Genomic DNA, 19,653 nt, shown 5'->3' with positions numbered 1-19,653 from the left:
AGCTTTCTCAGGAGTTGGATGAGGATGCTAAAATGTCAGTTTGCTCGATCTAAGGATTGTTGTATTACTACCTTCCTTTCTAGTGCAAGGCATGCATGACCTTAGCCTCATTTTTTAAAAAAAGAGAATTCAAACCATTATGTCCCATTATGATAATAAATTCCAAACAAGGGAGGGGGGGGGGAAGATGAAATAGTCTCTGCTCAGCAGTAGATCCATGTACTGAATAATATAGCATTGTGAAATTTGAGTTTATATGCATAAATTTCAATTTTACATTAAGTGGTCCCTTTGGGGGAACAATGATAAATGTTACAAAGGAACAAACTATTAAGGGGGCTGCAGAATTTGAGACCCATTAAGCTGATCACAGCCCACAAGGGGAGACTGGCATGGAGAGAGTCATTACCACCTAGCAGTCATGTGTGGTAGCCTGAGAGTGGCTTGATATTCCTGATCTCCTTGCTTTTTTGGGACTGACCAGTATCTAGCTAATGGCCTATCATGTTCAGCTACATGAATGCCAGTTGTGTTTGTGCAGGCCTGTTCCATAGATGCCTGGGCCCTTACTAAATGCAAAGGCCTTCTAGACATCTGAGATTCCATGTCATAGGATCCCATTCCCTTTGAAGTTGTGGTGTGATTCAAATTGAAATCCTCAAAGGACTCACAGAAACACGAGATGAGTATCAACAGGTCTGATCAGTGACCCATCCTGTCTTCTACCAGTGCTGGCTTCAAGCATTTTTCCATGTTGTCCTATCAGCTTACACCACTGCTTTCTTTTCTTAGTATGTGCTGTGTACACACACACACACACACACACACACACACACACACTATCCATAGACTATTCTAATAGGGTCTCTTGATCCTCATTTATTATAGCATTCCACATACCCTTTTACACTTGCCTAAGCCTTAATGCCTCTTTACCCTGGACAGCTGGGACTCTTCACCTCCTCGTTCCTGCAGTAGAGTCAAATGTACTTCTTGTTAACAATTTCCATCTCCTGTAACAGGACAACAGGGACTGGTTGGGACTGCAGGGTGGACACTGTGAGTTGATTGGATATTAGTTTGGGACCACTGCTTTTATCATAGCGGATCGTCCCACCCCCAATTACCCATTGTCAGGGACTGGCCTGAGGAGGAATGGTGGCGGCTGCCCCCACTGCACTTCCCAGAGAAGAGGGAGACAGTATAGATTCAGAACAGTGGTTTGCAGAAGGGCAAAGTTCAGAGGCTGCAGAGGGGAGAAGCTGGGAAATATTGGGGGAGGAAGAAGATGCACCAGAGGAGAGACAGCTGACAGACTCAGTGTCTTTGGAAAGCATGCCCCCACTCCCAGGCCCTGGCGAGCATTGAGAGTACAGTAGTATCTCAGGTTAAGAACTTAATTCATTCTGGAGGTCCATTCTTAACCTGAAACTGTTCTTAACCTGAGGTACCACTTTAGCTAATGGGGCCCCCAGCTGCCACTGTGCCGCCGCCACATGATTTCTGTTCTCATCCTGAAGCACAGTTCTTAACCCGAGGTACAATTTCTGGGTTAGCAGAGTCTGTAACCTGAAGCGTATGTAACCTGAAGCGTATGTAACTCGAGGTACCACTGTAGTAGAACAGAAAGCTCAGAGGCAGAAAACACAGATCAGCCAGTGCAGGGGTGATGTTTGATAGGAGAGACAGAGGGGGTGGGACTTTACTCGGAGCAACACCATTATCTAAGAGCTGCAGCATTGCTGTGTCTCTCACTGTGAATCTTGAATATAAGGCTTGGTAAGAATTCTTTTTTATCTGCTTCTTGACTGCCACTGTGGGAGGGATCAGATTCCCTGGCCCATTGACCTTGGGCCATTCCCTACTTCTCAACCTATCTTACCTCTCAGGCCCTGTGTATACAATTGTGTTTAATAATAATGCTATTTTAAAATTTTTATATCCTGCTCATCTGGCTGGGTTTCCCCAGCCACTCTGGGCAGCTTACAACATACAGTATATAAAAGCACAATAAAACATCAAATATTAAAAAATAAAACAACAACAACAAAACAACAATGTACTGCAAAAGGAGACAGAACGGGGAATAGACACACTCCTATATTCTATGCTACAGAACACATCCAATGGGTTTGCTAAGCTTTTCTGAACCAACAGATTATAAATCAAGGAAGAGACTTTGAAAGTAGATGATACGAGAGTAAAAACAGGAAAATTTTCTGCATCCACTACACTCCCACTGCTGGTTTGGGAATCGGTGTACCCTGGATGTTAGACACCACCCATATCTATCCTGTTGTTTCTTATGAAATATTGCATTTTCCCATACATTTCCTCCAGAACTAGCTTTGATGTGAATTTAGAAAAATGAGAACCTAGCTGCATTTTAAAACAGCAATGTGTACATACCAAGGGCTGTTCTGAATATAATATGAGATAACCCCTGTATACACTGCCCTAAGGTCTTTGGAGGAAATGAAGGAGGCAAATGTGTTGTAATATGATGAATAATAACATAGCACATCCTGGGCTGTGTACATGCCACACATTTAAAGCACATTCCCCTCCTCCAAATAATGCACATTCAATGTACTTTAAATGGACGGTGTGTAGGCTGCCTGTGCCTTTGTCTCTCTTTTTGCTACCTATTTTAGCAGCTAGTTGAGATGTTCATGAATGGCACATTTTGAACTGGAGCCAGAATAGCTGTGAAATGATCCCAGGTAAAACTGCTTCTAAATACTTGTCACTTTGCCATTATGCTCTTTGACTACACACCTTAGTTTTGTTTAGTATCATGCAGATAGAAATGTGATTGAAGCCCCGTTGCCAAAATTAATATTTACCAGCTCAGAATGAGGGCTAGCCTTGTGTATCTGCATTATTTTAGCCTTTTTATCAGCTTAGCACCCGTAATTGAGAACCACTGTGTATAAAATGGATTTGGCACACATAATCTTAGCCATCAGTCTCATTGACATAATTACATTGTTTAACAGGATTAGGATTAAAGTACAAATTTGCTACAATACCTTTTGCTTTCTATATATATTTTTTTACAATGTTTTCAGTTTAGGCAAGTTTCTTCTTCTTCTTCTTCTTCTTCTTCTTCTTCTTCTTCTTCTTCTTCTTCTTCCTCCTCCTCCTCCTCCTCCTCCTCCTCCTGCCCTCTTCCAAATGAATATAGTCTGAATGGGTAGTAAGATTAGTTTGAGGGTGAAAGTTACAGAAAATAATGAAGACTAGCCCTTGGAGGGTCAATGGCGCAGGGTGTGCCATGTTGGACTACCATCATGATTTTTCAAGGCCACGCCATGCTGATTCTGCTTCCAGCAGTGGAAGTTCCAGCTGGCCGGCATTTATCTTAGTGGAAATAACAATAAAAAAGCCAAAGGAAAATGCATTATATAGGGAACTACCGTCTAGCATTTGCTCGGACTTTTGTGTGTGGCTTGTTTGATGAGCAGTAAGCATAGAAGAAGATGCAAAGAATTGTCCATATTGGATGCACATGCAGAAGACATATTCTGGTTCAATATTTTTCCTATCACTATCATGAATCAAACTTCCTTCAGTATCACAATTGAAGGTCCCTTCTTTTTTCCCTTGGATGATTTGCCCAGGACCAATTCTTTGCCTCATGCTAACTCTCACTGTAATCTTTTTGCCCAGGATTCTGGGTTACAATTCCTTTGGAAAACCTCACGGAAACTTTCTTTTTGGAAATTTAGCTCCAAATTTAGCTCTTTCACCAGTACATAACAGTCTACTGAGGGCACTATTTCAAAATTCTTTGTCATGTGATCATAGTAAAAGGCCTTTCCCACAGGTCCTGAGGCAGCCCATTCATGAAAGGAATTCACAAGCACATCCTTGAAAATTATAGACATCTCATTGGGAGCCACAGGCACCTTTTCAGCAGGCAACAACTACCTCCACTAGACCTCAGCCAGCTGAGCTCCCCCCTTCTTAGTGTGTGGCTTCTTTGCTCTTACCCAAGTCTGTATTCCCAAAGGCAGGCATTGAGGAACTGTCCAGGGTTATCAAGTCAATGGTTTGCTCCTGGATGGTGGTCTGAAAGTGCAATCATTGCCAGGCGGCTGCCTTGTTCAGCTGAAGAAACATCTCCTCCAGGGTGACCGCCATGAAATCTCTGCCAATGTTCTTCCCTGGAAGATGACTCCCTGGCTGAAATCCTGGAGAGCCACTGGCATTCAGTATAGACAATACAGAGCTAGATAGATCAATGGTTTGATTTGGTATTAGGCAGCTTTCTAAGTTCCTATGTTTCTAGGACAACCTTGAATGCAGCTCAGTGCCTCCAATACAGAATATCCCCGAGGAAGATAAATAGAAACAAGAATCTCCTCCACCACAGTGACAAAATCCACATCTCAGGCTCTCTCTCCCAATCTCCCTCCACTTATTGGTCTTCACTTTGCACTTTTGAAAGGCCTCTAAATAACCATTTCTGAAACCAGTGTATTTCAAAACTATTTGCAGTGTTGATTTTCTGACTTCTTTCTATTAAAAAACAAAAACAAAACCATTCTATACAAAAGAATACGGAACTTCTGGCTTCCATCCCAGCCCCCAAAAGATATGCTTTCCCTGCAAGCAAGGATGGAGCTGTGAGGGCACCTTACACTTCATTGCCAAACTGTTGTCCAAACTCAATTGCACATACAGCAGCAAGTGATGATGTGGGAGAAGGGAAGAAACAATGATAATTGGCCGCTCCTGTACGTTTTGTCTGCAGTAAATGAGTAAATGTCAGCTATAACTAAAATGTCAAAACATTCGAAGAGAACAGGAATTCAGTTTAGACTGAGCAAGTTTGTCATGTTTAGGCAATGAAATATCTGTGCTCTTATTCCCATCAACCCTGAGCAAAAGATCTTGCTTATCAGCATCTTCTCATTTTGCTGCTGATGAATGATGCAGTAATGGGATATTGAACCTACAAATGTGAAGAACCCAAACTGAGAAATGCTGCACGCACAGGTATGATGTATGTACACCCCACAATGTCCTATGATGCAACCAACATATTGCTACCTGCACCCCATTCTCTGAACGAAACAGTATTGAGAGAAGAATGAATTGCCTGTCCTGGCTGTAATTTGTTTGATTGGATGATTTGAATATGCCTTCAGTAGACATAAGCACGGAGACACAGATTACTCAATAGTTGTGAGTTGCCAGGTGATGTTCCTAGGGAATAATAATCACACATGATCTAAAGCACTGCATATGTGGCCAGCCTCTTGAAATGGAATTCTGTCCTGGCACAAACTGGCTGCTCACATTTACTTCTGCAGGAATCATTGGCAAAACACACCTGTTTCTCTCTTTTCCCAGCCTCTGATAGCAACAAAGGGGATCGCAGGACCAGACTACATATTTAGTTTAATTTACTTTCTATAACAGCTGCTGCAGACATCCCCAATATCCAGTTGAGCTGTTTTGTATTGGCATGGAGAACTCCAACCCTTTCCCCATGCTGCAGTCCCAGTTTAGGTTGTTCCTCTCAAACTAGTCTGAGCCATGGAGGAGGCCTAAATTCTTCAGTCTGCAAGTTTCCCCCTTCTGTGACTAGTTGCTGCTCTGGAAGAGACAAAATGGATATGGAGGAAAGAGCCCCAGTCCACAAACAGCATCCCCAGTCCAAATATGGGGGGACTCCTACAGATACCTCTACAAAACATAACATGTCATTGAGTGATCCAAACACAGAGCTGCAGTGTAAAGTGCAGTTTGGCCCTCAGCTTACACCCTCTGTTGCTTGGAAGAAGGTGCTTTGCTCTCACCTGCTGCTGATTCAGTCAACACATGGGTCAGTTTAAACATCTCCCTTACCAAGGCTGGCATCTGGCAGCAGTCAGCTAAATGTTTCTGCCTACAAGACACAGCTATCCTAATTAAAAAGAATGAGCTACTGGAAAAAGTGTAGGAAGGAAGAGTAAAAGCGTGAAGGAAAAGATGATTAAATGAATGCACATAAGCTTAGCTGTCCAGCCCTAAAGCAATTAATTACAGGAATTGTTACCGAGGTTTTTTTGTAAATCACAATTCCAGCATTATGAAGGTCTCATGTAGCTTCAAGCCTTAGTTTCACATCCCTTTGCTTTTCCAGTGTTGCACAAGACATTGCACAAATATGGTTCAGGAAAGGACTTCCGAACCACAGAGAAGCTCATATTTTGACAACCCTTATTTGTTCATCTGTTCCCCGTTAACACCCTTAGCATGGGAACTTTTGAATATACACAAACTGTAAATAATAGGGCTCATATATTGGGATTAGTTTAGTTCATGCAGATGTTGATTGTTGCTGCTGTTGTTAATTTGAGTTCTTATCCATCCTTCACCATGGGTCCCAAAGCAGGTTATAACCATTTAAAATCAAATCAGTTTAAAACGAATTACAGTCAAGAGAATAGGATGGGTCCAGAAATATATATCTTGGGTAAATTGGTGCAGCTTCAGCATGCGATGAAAGCTACATAATTAAGGTACCAGCTTAGGGGCTTCCTCTACCTGGTCACTACCAGGCAGACTTCTGAGGGAAGCAGAAGGATCATGTGGTCTCCCTCTGCTGCTCTTAACACCCAAGATGGTCAATAGGGAAGGAGGTGGTCTTTCAGATATTGCACACATTACATTTGAGCTTTCACATGATGTAAAAGTCACTTCCAGAGATATAGTAGAGTATAGCAGAACTATACTGGACTATAGCACAAGTTTAGCACTCATTTCCACCTTCTTTGAAAATGGATTTTTTCCTGTAAACAAATAAGACAGAAATGAGCATTAAACCTGCACTAAATTCCACTGTTGTTTCAGAAGTGGTTTTTACCTCATATGAAAGGTCAGATATAAAGCCAAACGTAATAGTTCTAGAGAGGTCATGAAAATGGAATAAACTGCTGTGTGAATGCAGTCCTTGACATAGACCTCCATCGAAAAGTGAAATCCCATTGGGGATGTAATGCTAATCACACTTCTCTGGGAGTAAGCCCCATCAATTCAACAGGATTTACTTCTGAGTGAACACAGACTTGTCCTTGCAGTTAAACTCTTGCAGCCTAGTAAATGCATATGGAAGAACTGGTGGGGTGGAGAAGAGATTGGATATATTAATATATTCCTGGCTGCTTTTGCATGCTATGGGGAATATCTTCAGGTGCTACATCAGTGATGGATAGGTGTCTTTCTGTAGCTCTAACTTTAATCCCCCCCCCTGAAAGCATTGTAGTTCATCTTACCTGTTGCTTCTAATAAGATTAATAAGACCATGAGAGATTGAATGTCATGGCTGCCCTTCATAACTGATTCTCCAACTTTCAACGCAAGCATGCCACTCTCAACCACTGCATCTTATATAAGCTGCTTAATGTTATATTCTGATTGTACACTGCTGTTTTTTGTTCATTAACAGTGAACGTCAGACATAAGAGCAAAGTCACCAAAGTCATTTTAAAAAAGAAATATTATGCTTGCAAGCTTCGGATAACTCAGAATTACTGTATGTTCTTATGACCATTCCAATGGAACAGATGACCTCAAAAACTGATGATTACATGCCTAGGCTACTCATGATGGTAAATGTAGATCAATACCGTGTAGAGGTGGTCATTTGACAAGATAGACTTCTCCTGGGTTCTGCACTGCAAATGGGAATGACTACCTGCCCACCCCTGCTCTCTTCTTTCATATGCATTCTCTATGGTGCACATTTCGACTTTGCTATTGGGGGCAAGGGGGTGTTCTGTGCCAGGGACAGGACTAAGCACTGCCTCTATATTGGCTCCTTTTAATTAAATGGCTCAGTGGGGACTGGTGAAGGGATTGGGAGAAGGGAAATAAAACCTCTCATCTCCTGCACTGGAGGTGTGCGCCATACATAAGGCCGCTAGCAGAGAATGTAGAAGTAGGAGGAGGAAGAAAGACTTCTTGTTTTTGTTGTTTTATCAATGATTGCCACATAGTGGCAGCAGTAGACAGATACTCAGTGTCTGCCTGTGGTCTGTTCTCTCTTCAGCTACTTTTTAAGAAAGCCCACTCCTCATCTGAGTTGCCCCTGATAGTTGCCAAATAATGCACTCTCCCTCACTCCTGTATGTACCACTGCTGCAAGTGATGCAGAGCTATGTAGCCTCTGATTGCAGCCAAATAATGCTGAATTGTGATGGGCAAGAAGCAGAAAATTATCACCTTACAGGTTATACATGCTTGCTGGCCTTGTTGTTTTATTTTCCACATCCTCCTGTGGAAAGAACCATTTGTCGTGCCATGGCTGAGGATGGCTCATTTTGCTGTTCTGTTGAAGTCGGGGACATTTTTGCTATTAGGCTTGGCATTTGTACACCTGCAAGGCTGCATGGCAATCTCTTTGACATAAAAGGGGTTTAAAAGACTTTTATGAACACATAACCGAATGGAGACAGCCTGTACTGATTTTTCTGTCCGGCTGGAACCATGTGAAACTTTAGAATCAGTTTTTTGCAGCATAGTTCACTGTCCAAAAATAAAATGCCCACTGTTTTAGATTTTTGCATGATACCCTAGAGTGATGCTACTTTGGGACGTGGTGCATAATTAAAACAGTGGGTGGTTTGAATCTGCCCAACGCAGGTCATAACACAGCTGCCTGTCACTCCCTGGGGTGGGGGGTGGGGCAATGATGTCAGGAGCCCCCACCAGACTCTGCTCTCAACTTGAAGCTAACCCTGACGCTATATCACAATGCTTTACAATACTGTTGGCACACATGGTGAACTCCCAACTGAAAACACAGATTCCAAAGTATCAAGAATTTAAATGTGTACAGTGGTACCTCAGGTTACATACGCTTCAGGTTACAGACTCTGCTAACCCAGAAATAGTGCTTCAGGTTAAGAACTTTGCTTCAGGATGAGAACAGAAATCATGCTCCGGTGGCACGGCAGCAGCAGGAGGCCCCATTAGCTAAAGTGGTGCTTCAGGTTAAGAACAGTTTCAGGGTAAGAATGGACCTCCAGAATGAATTAAGTACTTAACCTGAGGTACCATTGTATTTTAAATTTGACCTTAATCTGTAATGTTTTGTTTTGATATCTTCCAGTGCTCTATTTGATGCTTTGAGTTGCAAACTGCTTTGAGTTTAAATTTAAAAGTTATAAAACAATATACAAATGATTTAAATAAATAAATAAGTAAATAGTTTTTACTGTACATGGCCTTGCGTAACCTATATATCTATCTCAGTTGGTGGTTTATTACTGTTCTTATAAATAAATGAATAAACATATCCATGGTACAAACTGGCTACATGCAAAAGATTGATGAGAGGAACATAGGAGTCTGCCATACACTGAGTTGAAACCGCTTTATGCTCAGCCAGATCATTGGTCCCTTTAGCCCAGTATTGTCTACACTGGCTAGCAGTAGCTCTCCAGGGCTTCATGCAGAAGTATTTCTTAGCCTGGGATTGAAGCTGAGACAGAACAGATGATCTCGCATACGGTCTTTCCCTGTTCCCGAGGAGCTAGCATGTGCAATGCTTAGAGGCTTTATTACAGCTGAGTGGTATATAAATGTTGTGGAAATAAAAACAAATCAATAAAAGATGGTGGAAGATCTGCCACTCCATCCCAGGCCCATGGAATTACCCTATTGTTCACAGAACCACGAATAGTCAAAGAATGGTAAAAGACAAGATTCTGGGTTCAAGCTGCAAAGCAAGAAATCGGAGCTACATTCCTGATTCTTTCTTTGAAGCAGAGCGGACCTAACCAAGCTGCCAAAGGCAGGGGTGTTTTGGATCCTGTCTGCAGCTCAGACCCAGTTCTCCACTCATGCCTTGCAGTCAGTCACAGAATCTCAGGAGGAGCAAGTACTGGCAAGGCACACAACCTTGTCTTCACGTGAAAATATAGCAGTTGGTTTGGAGGCTACTGCTTGGATGCTTTCCTGCTACGTGAAGCCACGGTCATCTTCAACAACAATGGCCAATAAGGCAGATGATGGTGACAAATTTAGGGCAAACTCAAAGCCAAATTTAAGTACATTAAAGTGCAACTGAGTTTCACTGCAGACATTTCAAGCCCAGGCTTAAGCACTTCCAATCAAATGCCCTCTTCTACTGAAATCAATGGGAGTTAAAAGTGAAGTATGGCTGGATCAGGCCCAACATGACTAACCCTGTCTGGGATGTTTCGGCACTCATCCACTTGGATGCATCAGGAGAACGAGGGTTTCCGAGAAGTAAAAACCGCTGTTTCCCCCCTGCCATTGGTAATGTAATTTGTGGATAGCAAAAGCCAAAAATGGAGAGTCCCGGCAATATTTGTATGCCATTCTTGGTTTTTACAGCTGCTATCAGTCAGGACTTGTCACAATCTCGATTATTTTTAAGGCACATTAGGCATGGTCAGGTATTCTGTCTTTTGGCATTGGACCTTGTTGGTGGGAGGCCAAGATTTAATGGAATGACTTTCTAATTATGGGCCTGCTTATAGAAATTCATCTCCAACACCTGTTTCCTGGGAAGCATCAAGGAAAGGATGATGCTGATAAATGGGCCGGGGGGGGGGGGCTTTTGTACAGCACCTAGAGCGACTGAGTATACACACTCCTTTGTGCAGTATGCGGTATACACAACATATAGCCAATGATGTACATGCACACACACATGTACACACAATGCACACACATATATCCATAGTAATATAAAGCATTCACATTGCTCGATATCTGTCACAATTCCCATTGATTTTAATGGGGAGTCCATGTGCATAGCTGTGTATTCTGGCCATAGTATATTATTCCTGCTACCAGTAAAGCAAGAAGATAGAGGTCATATAGGAGGGGAAGAATCAGAAGGGAAGAACCATCCCAGCACCAGCCTCTAGGTGGCTGAAGGAGCAGCAGTATTAGATGCTTCTTCCCACATGATCTTGTCCCTCCTGTATGGTCTGATTCACTTATGTTCTCAGGAGCATTGTGGGGTGTACCCATGGGGAAGTGGCAGTCATCCTGCTTAAGGATCAGGACTTGGAACAGATCATAGCTGTCAACTTACAGATTTGAATATAAGGGACCAGCAGCCTTGAAAATAAGGGACCTGCAGTCTCACCTGTTCCACGCATTCCAGTCTTCCTGTCCTCCTGCAGTCTGGTCAAACTCATGCTGGTAGCTTTGAGAACACTGTCCAACCAACTTTGTAACCATAGGTTCAACTGAATAGAATCTGAATCACATGCACCACAAGGCCTATGCAGCCTCAGCTTAAGATGGCTCCCTGGCCTGGCTTTGCAGTGCAAAGTTTACAGCAGCACATGCAAATAAATGGCGTCCAGCATTCAAAAAACCCCTCAGCTTGCATTAACTAGCCACACACAAGGCATGCAAGCTCCACCCCCCCAGTCGTTCTTAGACTTCTTATTGGGTGAGCAACACAGCCAAGCAACACAGTTGGAGCCTCCCTCCTCCCTGGCCGGCAGGGAGGGAGGGAGAGGAGCTGCTTCCTTTGAAATTTAAGGGACATCATTTAAGGGACATTTAAGGGACATCCATCAATAAGGGACATGGTGCTGGAATAAGGGACTGTCCCTTCAAATAAGGGACACTTGACAGCTATGGAACAGACGCTTCACCGGTTCATCTCTGAGGCTGGTTCAAGCTGCTTATTCTGACTTTTCAAGTCCTGCATGGCTTAAGGAATCCCTGCACCAGACACCAGCCTGCCTGGATGGTGAGGCCACTCTGTTATATTGTGCTGTTCCTTCACTTATGTCAAGTGTAGTAAGCCAATGGCCAACCCTACTGCTTGGGGTGGGGGGCACAATGCTCATTCTGCTGAATGGGGCCATGCCCTAAAGTCCAGTGACTTTTCCTTGGCCAACAGTGCAGAGTGGGTGACACCCAGTTGTGCCCAGACGCAACCACAACAGCCTTCTGCTTGCATAACAGAACTTCCCTTTTCTCTCCTTCTCCGCCTCACTCCTGCCCCCAGATCTGGAGAACTCCCTTTGCTTCCACCCACGCAACTGGTCTCGCCCACTAATCCAGTTTCACTTCCACCTTTCCCCCTTTGAAACTTTTTGTTTGTTTGTTTCCTTGCCTTTCCCTGAAACCCGGATACTGCAGCCACATCAGCGGCGCAGAGCTTATCATCACCATCACTTTAAAGAAAACCTGACCCCCTTGGGTTCCTCCCTTGAGTGGGAAGTTTGATTATTAGTTAAGATCATTGGATTTGGGGATATTTCTTTCCATAGATTTAACACCGAAAGGGGACGCAAAAATGAAATGAGAGGTGGGGGTGGGAATGAGGGCCGGAGAAGGAAACAAATGGGGGAGAAGGTGTTAATGGGAGTATCGACCGCTAGGGGCCGATCGCGAGCTGGAAAACCTGGGGAACAAATCAGACCTAGCCCCGCCGTTTGTCCGTCAGTGGATAGATACGTAAACACGATTGAGAATTGGGCAGGCGACTTCTGCAACGGGGGACCGGGCAAGAGAGCGCAGTGCGCGCGCCGCAGCAGACTTGTTCCCAGAAGAATGTTGAACTAACTGATGCGCAGCGGGCGCTTGGATGGGGTCGGAGAATTCCGGGAGGGGATAAAAAAAACACCACCCTCTATCGATTAGCATATAGATCGTTTTCGGTCGGGGTTAGGGAGAGGGGAGGAAACGGTGCCCAGGAAGAGCAACAACAACAACAAGTGGACGCCGCCAGCCGAGCGACTGACTTTGCACGCCGAAATTGGGAGGTGGTGGTGGGGAAAGGCGAAGGGGCTGCAGCTTGGAGCGCGCAAGCCGGGAGGAGGGAGGGGAAGCGCCCCCAGGCAGCAGCAGTAGCAGTAGCAGCAGCAGCAGCAGCGCATCTCCTTTGTAAATCCTTGCGAGAGCAACAGCCTGTCTGGGCGCGAGGAGAGATTGTTGGGAACGGGTGATTTACAACAATTGCTCAGCCAAAAGAGAGAAAAGCGGGGAGGTGGGGCTGCGCTTGGAAAAGAACAGAGAGCTGTACACGCAACATCCATAATCCGAGACCATTGCAGACAAGCCCCGGCGCTCACCCCCCACCCCCGCCCCATTCTTCGTCCCCAAAGCGCCCCCTCCTTTTTGTCAACTTCTGGGGTTTCTGCACATCCTCCTCGATTTGGTCAAGATCAAAGCTGAAAGGAGTGGCAGCCGGGGTTTTTTTTGTTGGTTTTTTTTTTTTGCGCCCGGAATTTTGCATCGCCCAAAGCCTCCAGGAGTCTTTTTGTTGTTGTTGTTGCCTCGGCTCGCCCAGAAGAGAGGAGAAGGCGATTCGCCGTGGCCCCTCCGCTTTATGCGCCCCCCACCCCTCCCGCGCCGCGCACCTTCCTCCTTCGGAGCGCGGCACCTGCGAAAACAGGTTGCCCAGAAAAGCCTCCCCGCCCCCGCCGACCAAGATCTCTCGCTCTCTCTTTCTCGTTTTGCAGATCCTGAGTGCTGCCTTTTCTCAGCCCGTCGCGGTAAGTAGACAGCAATGCCTCCCCACGGCCCCCTCCCCGCATGATGCTTAGGGGTTATATGCGCTATCCTTAAGAAGATTGTCTCGGGAGCATGTTTTTAAATGCTAAGTGTGTGCGTGCGCGCGCGCGTACGCGTGTTAGAGCTTCATTGCCCCTGCTGTTTGACTATTCCTCATGCAGCACAGTCACCCTCTTATAATATTTCCCAACGCTCGCCTTTTGGGTGAAAATTGCCAGCATCAACTTCCAAGAACGAAATTTGACTTTTAGCGAGAGATGGGATGTTCTTTATACCTAATGAGTTCCAAAGATGTAGCATGCAAGCTGGCGGACTTGGATTAATTATGTATTCTGCTATATAGGTATTGTTACAGAGGCTGGGTGGAATTTATGTGTGGTGCTCTCATGATCCAATTATTCATAATACGTCTGCATCCATGCATTTGTAGCCATGGTGGGTACCTGGAAATATTTCCTACCTAGATTTATGCAACCCACAATTTCTCTATTGTATGGACAATAGATGTATGTGTATGAGAGAGAGTGAATACCGTACCTTTGTTACCCAGAGATAAATAATGTCAGTCTAAATGCATATTGCAATATAGATTTGCAGTCAAATGCTCTGTGTGAAATAGTGTATGGAGACACAAACCATACATAGCTATGCACCTTGCTGCGTTGTGTGCAGGAACACCTAGTCTGCATTCATACCTATGCTATGCACAGGTATATTTCTACATATATATGCAATACAGAGCTACATCTCTGTTGCAATAGAGATTTGCATTTGAAATCCTCTCTCTGGAGATAAAAGAACACTGTGTGAGATGTGGGTGTGTATATGCCTTCATATTCCTCAACTATATCTATATATAGACAGATGCACACAGACACAGAAAAACTGTGCATGCAGTGTGGGTGGGTGTACAATGGTAGAGAATGATGAGGAGTGAAAGTAGGCAAATCTGAACCCTTTAATATGAAATACCATCACTTGCATCTATAGAATATGACCCATCCTTTTCTTTTGTCCCCCCACTTTTTTTTTTTGGTCTGTGTGCATGTATGTGTTTCAGGATAGACATTTCTACTGCATGAGAGTAACCAAAGGGTGATCCACTCCTTCCTCTCCGATGGGGAACTCAGAGCCAGCTTTTCAGCCTTCTTGTTGTTGTCCTTCTCTGGCCGCAGTCCCTCCTGCTGCTGACTTGGGCGATGCTTTCTCAAGCTTAAGACGTTGCTGACAGATTGGCGAAAGCGAGAGTGTGTTCAGACCTCCGCACTGTGTAAACAAAGTGAAGACTGGAAGTTCCTTCAACTTTCTAAACAGCTGTGTTCACCAGCAATTTCATTGCTAGGCCAAAGTATCATGTGGAGGCAATTCTGGGGATGTTGGCTATTTTGCACTTGATTGTCCTGAGGAACTCAAGACCAGTGTTTGTTCTCGAAGAGTTCTGACTTTGCTTAGGTGCACTCCTTGCTTGATTCAAAGTGTCCACAGAAAATCATGAACTCGGACCTGTGGATTTTGTGTGACCCACTGAAGAATACCGTAAGCAGTGGGATCTCAAGTGTAAAAGGACATGGTCCAGGATTATCTCTTGACGACACCAGAGGACTTTTACAAACACATCTCCATAATTTGTATCGCACCTTCTGGGCAGTAAGATGTGGAACACTTCTCCTTGAGAAGTAATGCAGAGGGAAAACCCAGGTTATGCTCACAAGGAGGGACGATGCTTCCGAGATACTGTTTTCCAAACCTCGGTGGTCATGCTCTTCTCACGCAAAACACCCAGTGATGACTATTGAGAAACGGGACATTTTCTTCCCCTCTTGAGTGTCCTAAACAAAGAAATCCAACATGGAGGTTGCAATGGTAAGTGCAGACAGCTCTGGGTGCAACAGCCACATGCCCTATGGATATGCAGCCCAAGCAAGAGCCAGAGAAAGAGAGCGACTGGCACAGTCCAGGGCGGCGGCGGCGGCAGCTGTAGCAGCTGCAACGGCTGCCGTAGAAACGGGGGTCTCTGGAGGAGGAGGACCTCAGCACCACTATCACCAGGAACAGAATCGTGGGGCCTCCTCTTCCTCCTGTGGTGGGAACACATCACGTAGCAGTTATCGTGAGAGCAGGAGGAGGAAGCAAAGGAGGAAAAAAGCTTACTGTCTTGGCAGCAGGGAGTTTGGTGCCTCTTTCCCCTGCTCTGAGTTGCTGCCCCTGAGTGGCTCAGAGGAGAAGATCCTGAAGGACTTGAGTGAGGAGGACGAAGAGGAAGAAGAGGAGGAAGATGACGGGGAGGATGAAGAAGACGAGGAAAGGAAGTTCTACTGCAGTGATGAAGAAGGTGAAGATGAGTATTCGTTTTCCGATCAGCTTCCTGATGACGGTGCTGGGCCCGGTGGCTACACTTCTGTCCGCTACAGCGAGTACGAATGCTGCGAACGAGTTGTCATCAATGTTTCTGGCCTGCGGTTTGAGACTCAGCTGAAGACCTTGGCTCAGTTCCCCGAAACACTGCTGGGTGACCCGGCAAAGCGGGGCAGGTACTTTGACCCTCTCCGGAACGAGTATTTCTTTGACAGGAACCGCCCCAGCTTTGATGCAATTTTATATTACTATCAGTCCGGAGGGCGTCTGAAAAGGCCAGTCAATGTCCCCTTTGACATTTTCAGCGAGGAGGTGAAATTCTACGAACTCGGGGAGGAGGCCATGCTGAAGTTCAGAGAGGATGAAGGCTTCGTCAAGGAAGAAGATGACAAGGTACTGCCTGAAAACGAATTCAAGAAGCAGGTGTGGCTGCTCTTTGAGTACCCTGAGAGCTCCAGCCCTGCCCGAATTATTGCCATCGTCTCGGTTTTGGTCATTTTGATCTCCATCGTCATTTTCTGCCTGGAGACGCTGCCGGAGTTCAGAGATGAGAAGGAGCTGATTTTGACCTACAACGTGGAGAATGTGAATGAGACGTTGCAGATGCCGGGTGGGGGACACACGATTTTCAATGACCCCTTCTTCATTGTTGAGACCGTTTGCATCATTTGGTTCTCATTTGAGTTTACAGTGCGCTTCTTTGCTTGCCCCAGCAAAGCAGTCTTCTTCAAGAACATCATGAACATCATAGACATTGTTTCCATTTTGCCTTACTTCATCACCCTGGGTACAGACTTGGCGCAGCAGCAGGGCAGCAACGGCCAGCAGGCTATGTCTTTCGCCATCCTGAGGATCATCCGCCTCGTCCGGGTGTTTCGCATCTTCAAGCTCTCTAGACACTCCAAGGGTTTGCAGATCCTGGGCCATACTCTCAGGGCCAGCATGAGGGAACTGGGCCTCCTGATCTTCTTCCTTTTTATTGGCGTCATTTTGTTTTCCAGTGCTGTTTATTTTGCAGAAGCTGATGAATCTCTCACTCATTTTCACAGCATCCCAGATGCCTTTTGGTGGGCTGTTGTGACCATGACTACAGTTGGTTATGGGGACATGAAGCCCGTCACTGTTGGTGGGAAAATAGTCGGGTCCCTATGTGCCATTGCAGGTGTGTTAACCATTGCTTTACCAGTGCCAGTGATTGTCTCCAACTTTAACTATTTTTATCACAGAGAGACCGAAAATGAGGAAAATACCCAGCTGACACAAAATGCAGTCAGCTGTCCGTACCTTCCGACGATACTCAAGAAAATCCGAAGTTCATCATCTTCGTCCATGGAGGAGAAATCAGAGTATTTGGAGATGGAGGAAGGGGTTAAAGAGTCTCTTTGTGTGAAGGAGAAAAAGTGTCAGGTCACAGGAAACGGCAGTGAGACAGCAAAACAGAACTGTGTTAATGCAAAATCTGTGGAAACGGATGTTTAACTTTGACTGTTTCCAAATCTATTTATGCATTAAAGTGCACATTGGTTTTTAAAAAATATGAAATATGCAAACAGGAGTTTAAACAAGCATATAGAAATATGCCATTTACTTGTTAAACATGAATTACAAAGCATTAGGAAACTTGTATTGCATATCAAGTCAATGATATACCTTGTGGAGGGGGTTTTACCTGAAATAGTTTCAAAGTTTATATTTTTACTAGAATGCAGGTGTTTTGCACATGAGGGAAACAATTTTACTTTTAAGGAGGATGTGTTTATCCACCTCACTCACTGCCCAGTGGTAAAAGTTAGCATTTCAAGGTATTTACTATGTAAGAAACAATGAAGTTCAGTAGCCATGCATTCATTTGTTAACGCTTTAAGAACAGCTACCATGATTCAGTGGATTCCATAATCTTTGATTTTAAAATGCTAAAGATGGTTGTGGGGAAAAAATTATTCTATCGAAACTTCAAATTTGATCCTAATATATTTAAAGAATCATTGTTTTTTTAAAAAACAACAACAAACCAACCAACCTGGATATGTAATTGTTGAAGATACTACCAAACCCCCAGAAAATGTTTATTTTTATAATGCTTTTTTGGAGACCGTGTGGCATTTGTTGAGTAATACATGGAAGAATTGAAGTTAGAAAATGATTTAACATGGTCTGGATGCAGTGGAAAAGTGACTGGATTGCTTTTTTTGCACTACTTTATATGCTGGAGATATTCTGACAGAGACTTCATACTGTGAATGTTTACTAATGTTCAATGACAATCATTGGAAGGGTGAATCCTGCATATTTATTTTCTTGTATTATTTTTTGCGCGATGCTGATTGGCTAAGCAGCTGACTTTACATGAATTCCATAGTCTTTTAATTATGAATATCTGTTATCTGAACAAAAAAGGATTGTGAAGTAAAATTTTATAATCATTTCCCCCCCTAAATCAATCTTCTTCAAACCATCATACCAAGTAATAACAACAAGCTCACTCATAAAAGTTGCTTAAAGGATAGAAAATGTATTCTGAATAGGGGTTGTGTGTGTGTGTGTGTGCGTGTGTGTACATGCATGTATGTACATGTGTTTGAACTGGAGAAGCAGGGAATGGGAATCAAATATAGCAATAGCCATAGATAAGCAAATCCAGGGCAGAAAAGATTTCACAGGATCAGGTAAATGAGGTTGCAATGTATTGTATGTTTTTTGTTTTTTGTTTACCACGTAATTTCACAATCAAAGTCTATGAGTAACAGAATGCACTTTGATATTGGTTAAATATTTCTGTGGACCAGACATAGTAATATACCGTTGAACTGGCAAATTGGGATCAGCAATCTTTAACTTGCAAATGGGCTATTAGTGGGTCTGAATTTCTCCACCCACCTTTACATGCGGCATGCACCCTTCTCCGCGTGTTTTGAAACAGCTTTAAAGATAAAAAAAGTGTGAGATTTGTAATAAACATGGTTAAGCCTAGGCAGTAAAACAGCTAAGTATATATTCACCCCATGTGGTTTCTGTTTGGGCCAATGGAACAACCTTTTCATACCCAAATGCCTCATATAGATCGTGGGAGCTGTGGTGTTGCTGTGGTGCCACCACAAGACTCACTCTGCATTCAGGAGCTGAGAAGGTCTTCATAAACCTAACACATACCGTATTTTTTGCTCTATAAGACTCACTTTTTCCCTCCTAAAAAGTAAGGGGAAACGTGTGTGCGTCTTATGGAGCGAATGCAGGCTGCGCAGCTATCCCAGAAGCCAGAACAGCAAGAGGGATTGCTGCTTTCATTGCACAGCGATCCCTCTTGTTGTTCTGGCTTCTGAGATTCAGAATATTTTTTTTCTTGTTTTCCTCCTCCAAAAACTAGGTGCGTCTTATGGTCTGGTGCGTCTTATAGAACGAAAAATACGGTACTTGTAGAGGCAAAGAACAAGAGGGATGATGAATCCAGAGTTACTGATGATGGACTATATGAGCTGGGAGAAGCCTTGTGGCATTTCCACAATTAATACAGTTGACTTCATGCTATTTATAAAAAAGAATGTTGAGGCTAGGACTCGGAATTCTAAAAAGCAAAATCCATTTACAAAGCATGCATGTATACCAATGCAATTGTGGGGCAGAAAATAAATGTGTGCTTTAGTCAGAAGAAATGCTTGAAAATACTAGTAATGAAAGAAGATATTTCCTTGGGATCGAGAAAAAATATAGATTACCCAAACTGGTACTGTACATTTTCAGTCACACTTTGTCATAGTGACTGAAGATTCTAGTCCTGGCTGATCTTTTTTC

The 19,653-nt window shown here is 44.0% G+C and overlaps 1 protein-coding gene across 1 annotated transcript; it reads left to right on the top strand.

Annotated features, from left to right (window-relative positions):
* Positions 1-12,453: 12,453 nt before the first annotated feature.
* KCNA4 (potassium voltage-gated channel subfamily A member 4) lies at positions 12,454-19,271 on the top strand. The gene is made up of 2 exons (XM_081917861.1): positions 12,454-13,490; positions 14,570-19,271. The coding sequence occupies exon 2, from the start codon at positions 15,358-15,360 to the stop codon at positions 17,341-17,343; it is 1,986 nt and encodes a 661-aa protein (XP_081773987.1). The 5' UTR covers positions 12,454-13,490; positions 14,570-15,357; the 3' UTR covers positions 17,344-19,271.
* The last annotated feature ends 382 nt before the right edge of the window (positions 19,272-19,653 follow it).

The sequence above is a fragment of the Podarcis melisellensis genome (genome assembly GCF_964234715.1).
Source record: "Podarcis melisellensis genome assembly, chromosome: 1".
NCBI classification, from domain to species: Eukaryota; Metazoa; Chordata; class Lepidosauria; order Squamata; family Lacertidae; genus Podarcis; species Podarcis melisellensis.
This window is presented reverse-complemented; position numbering and strand designations above follow the sequence as displayed.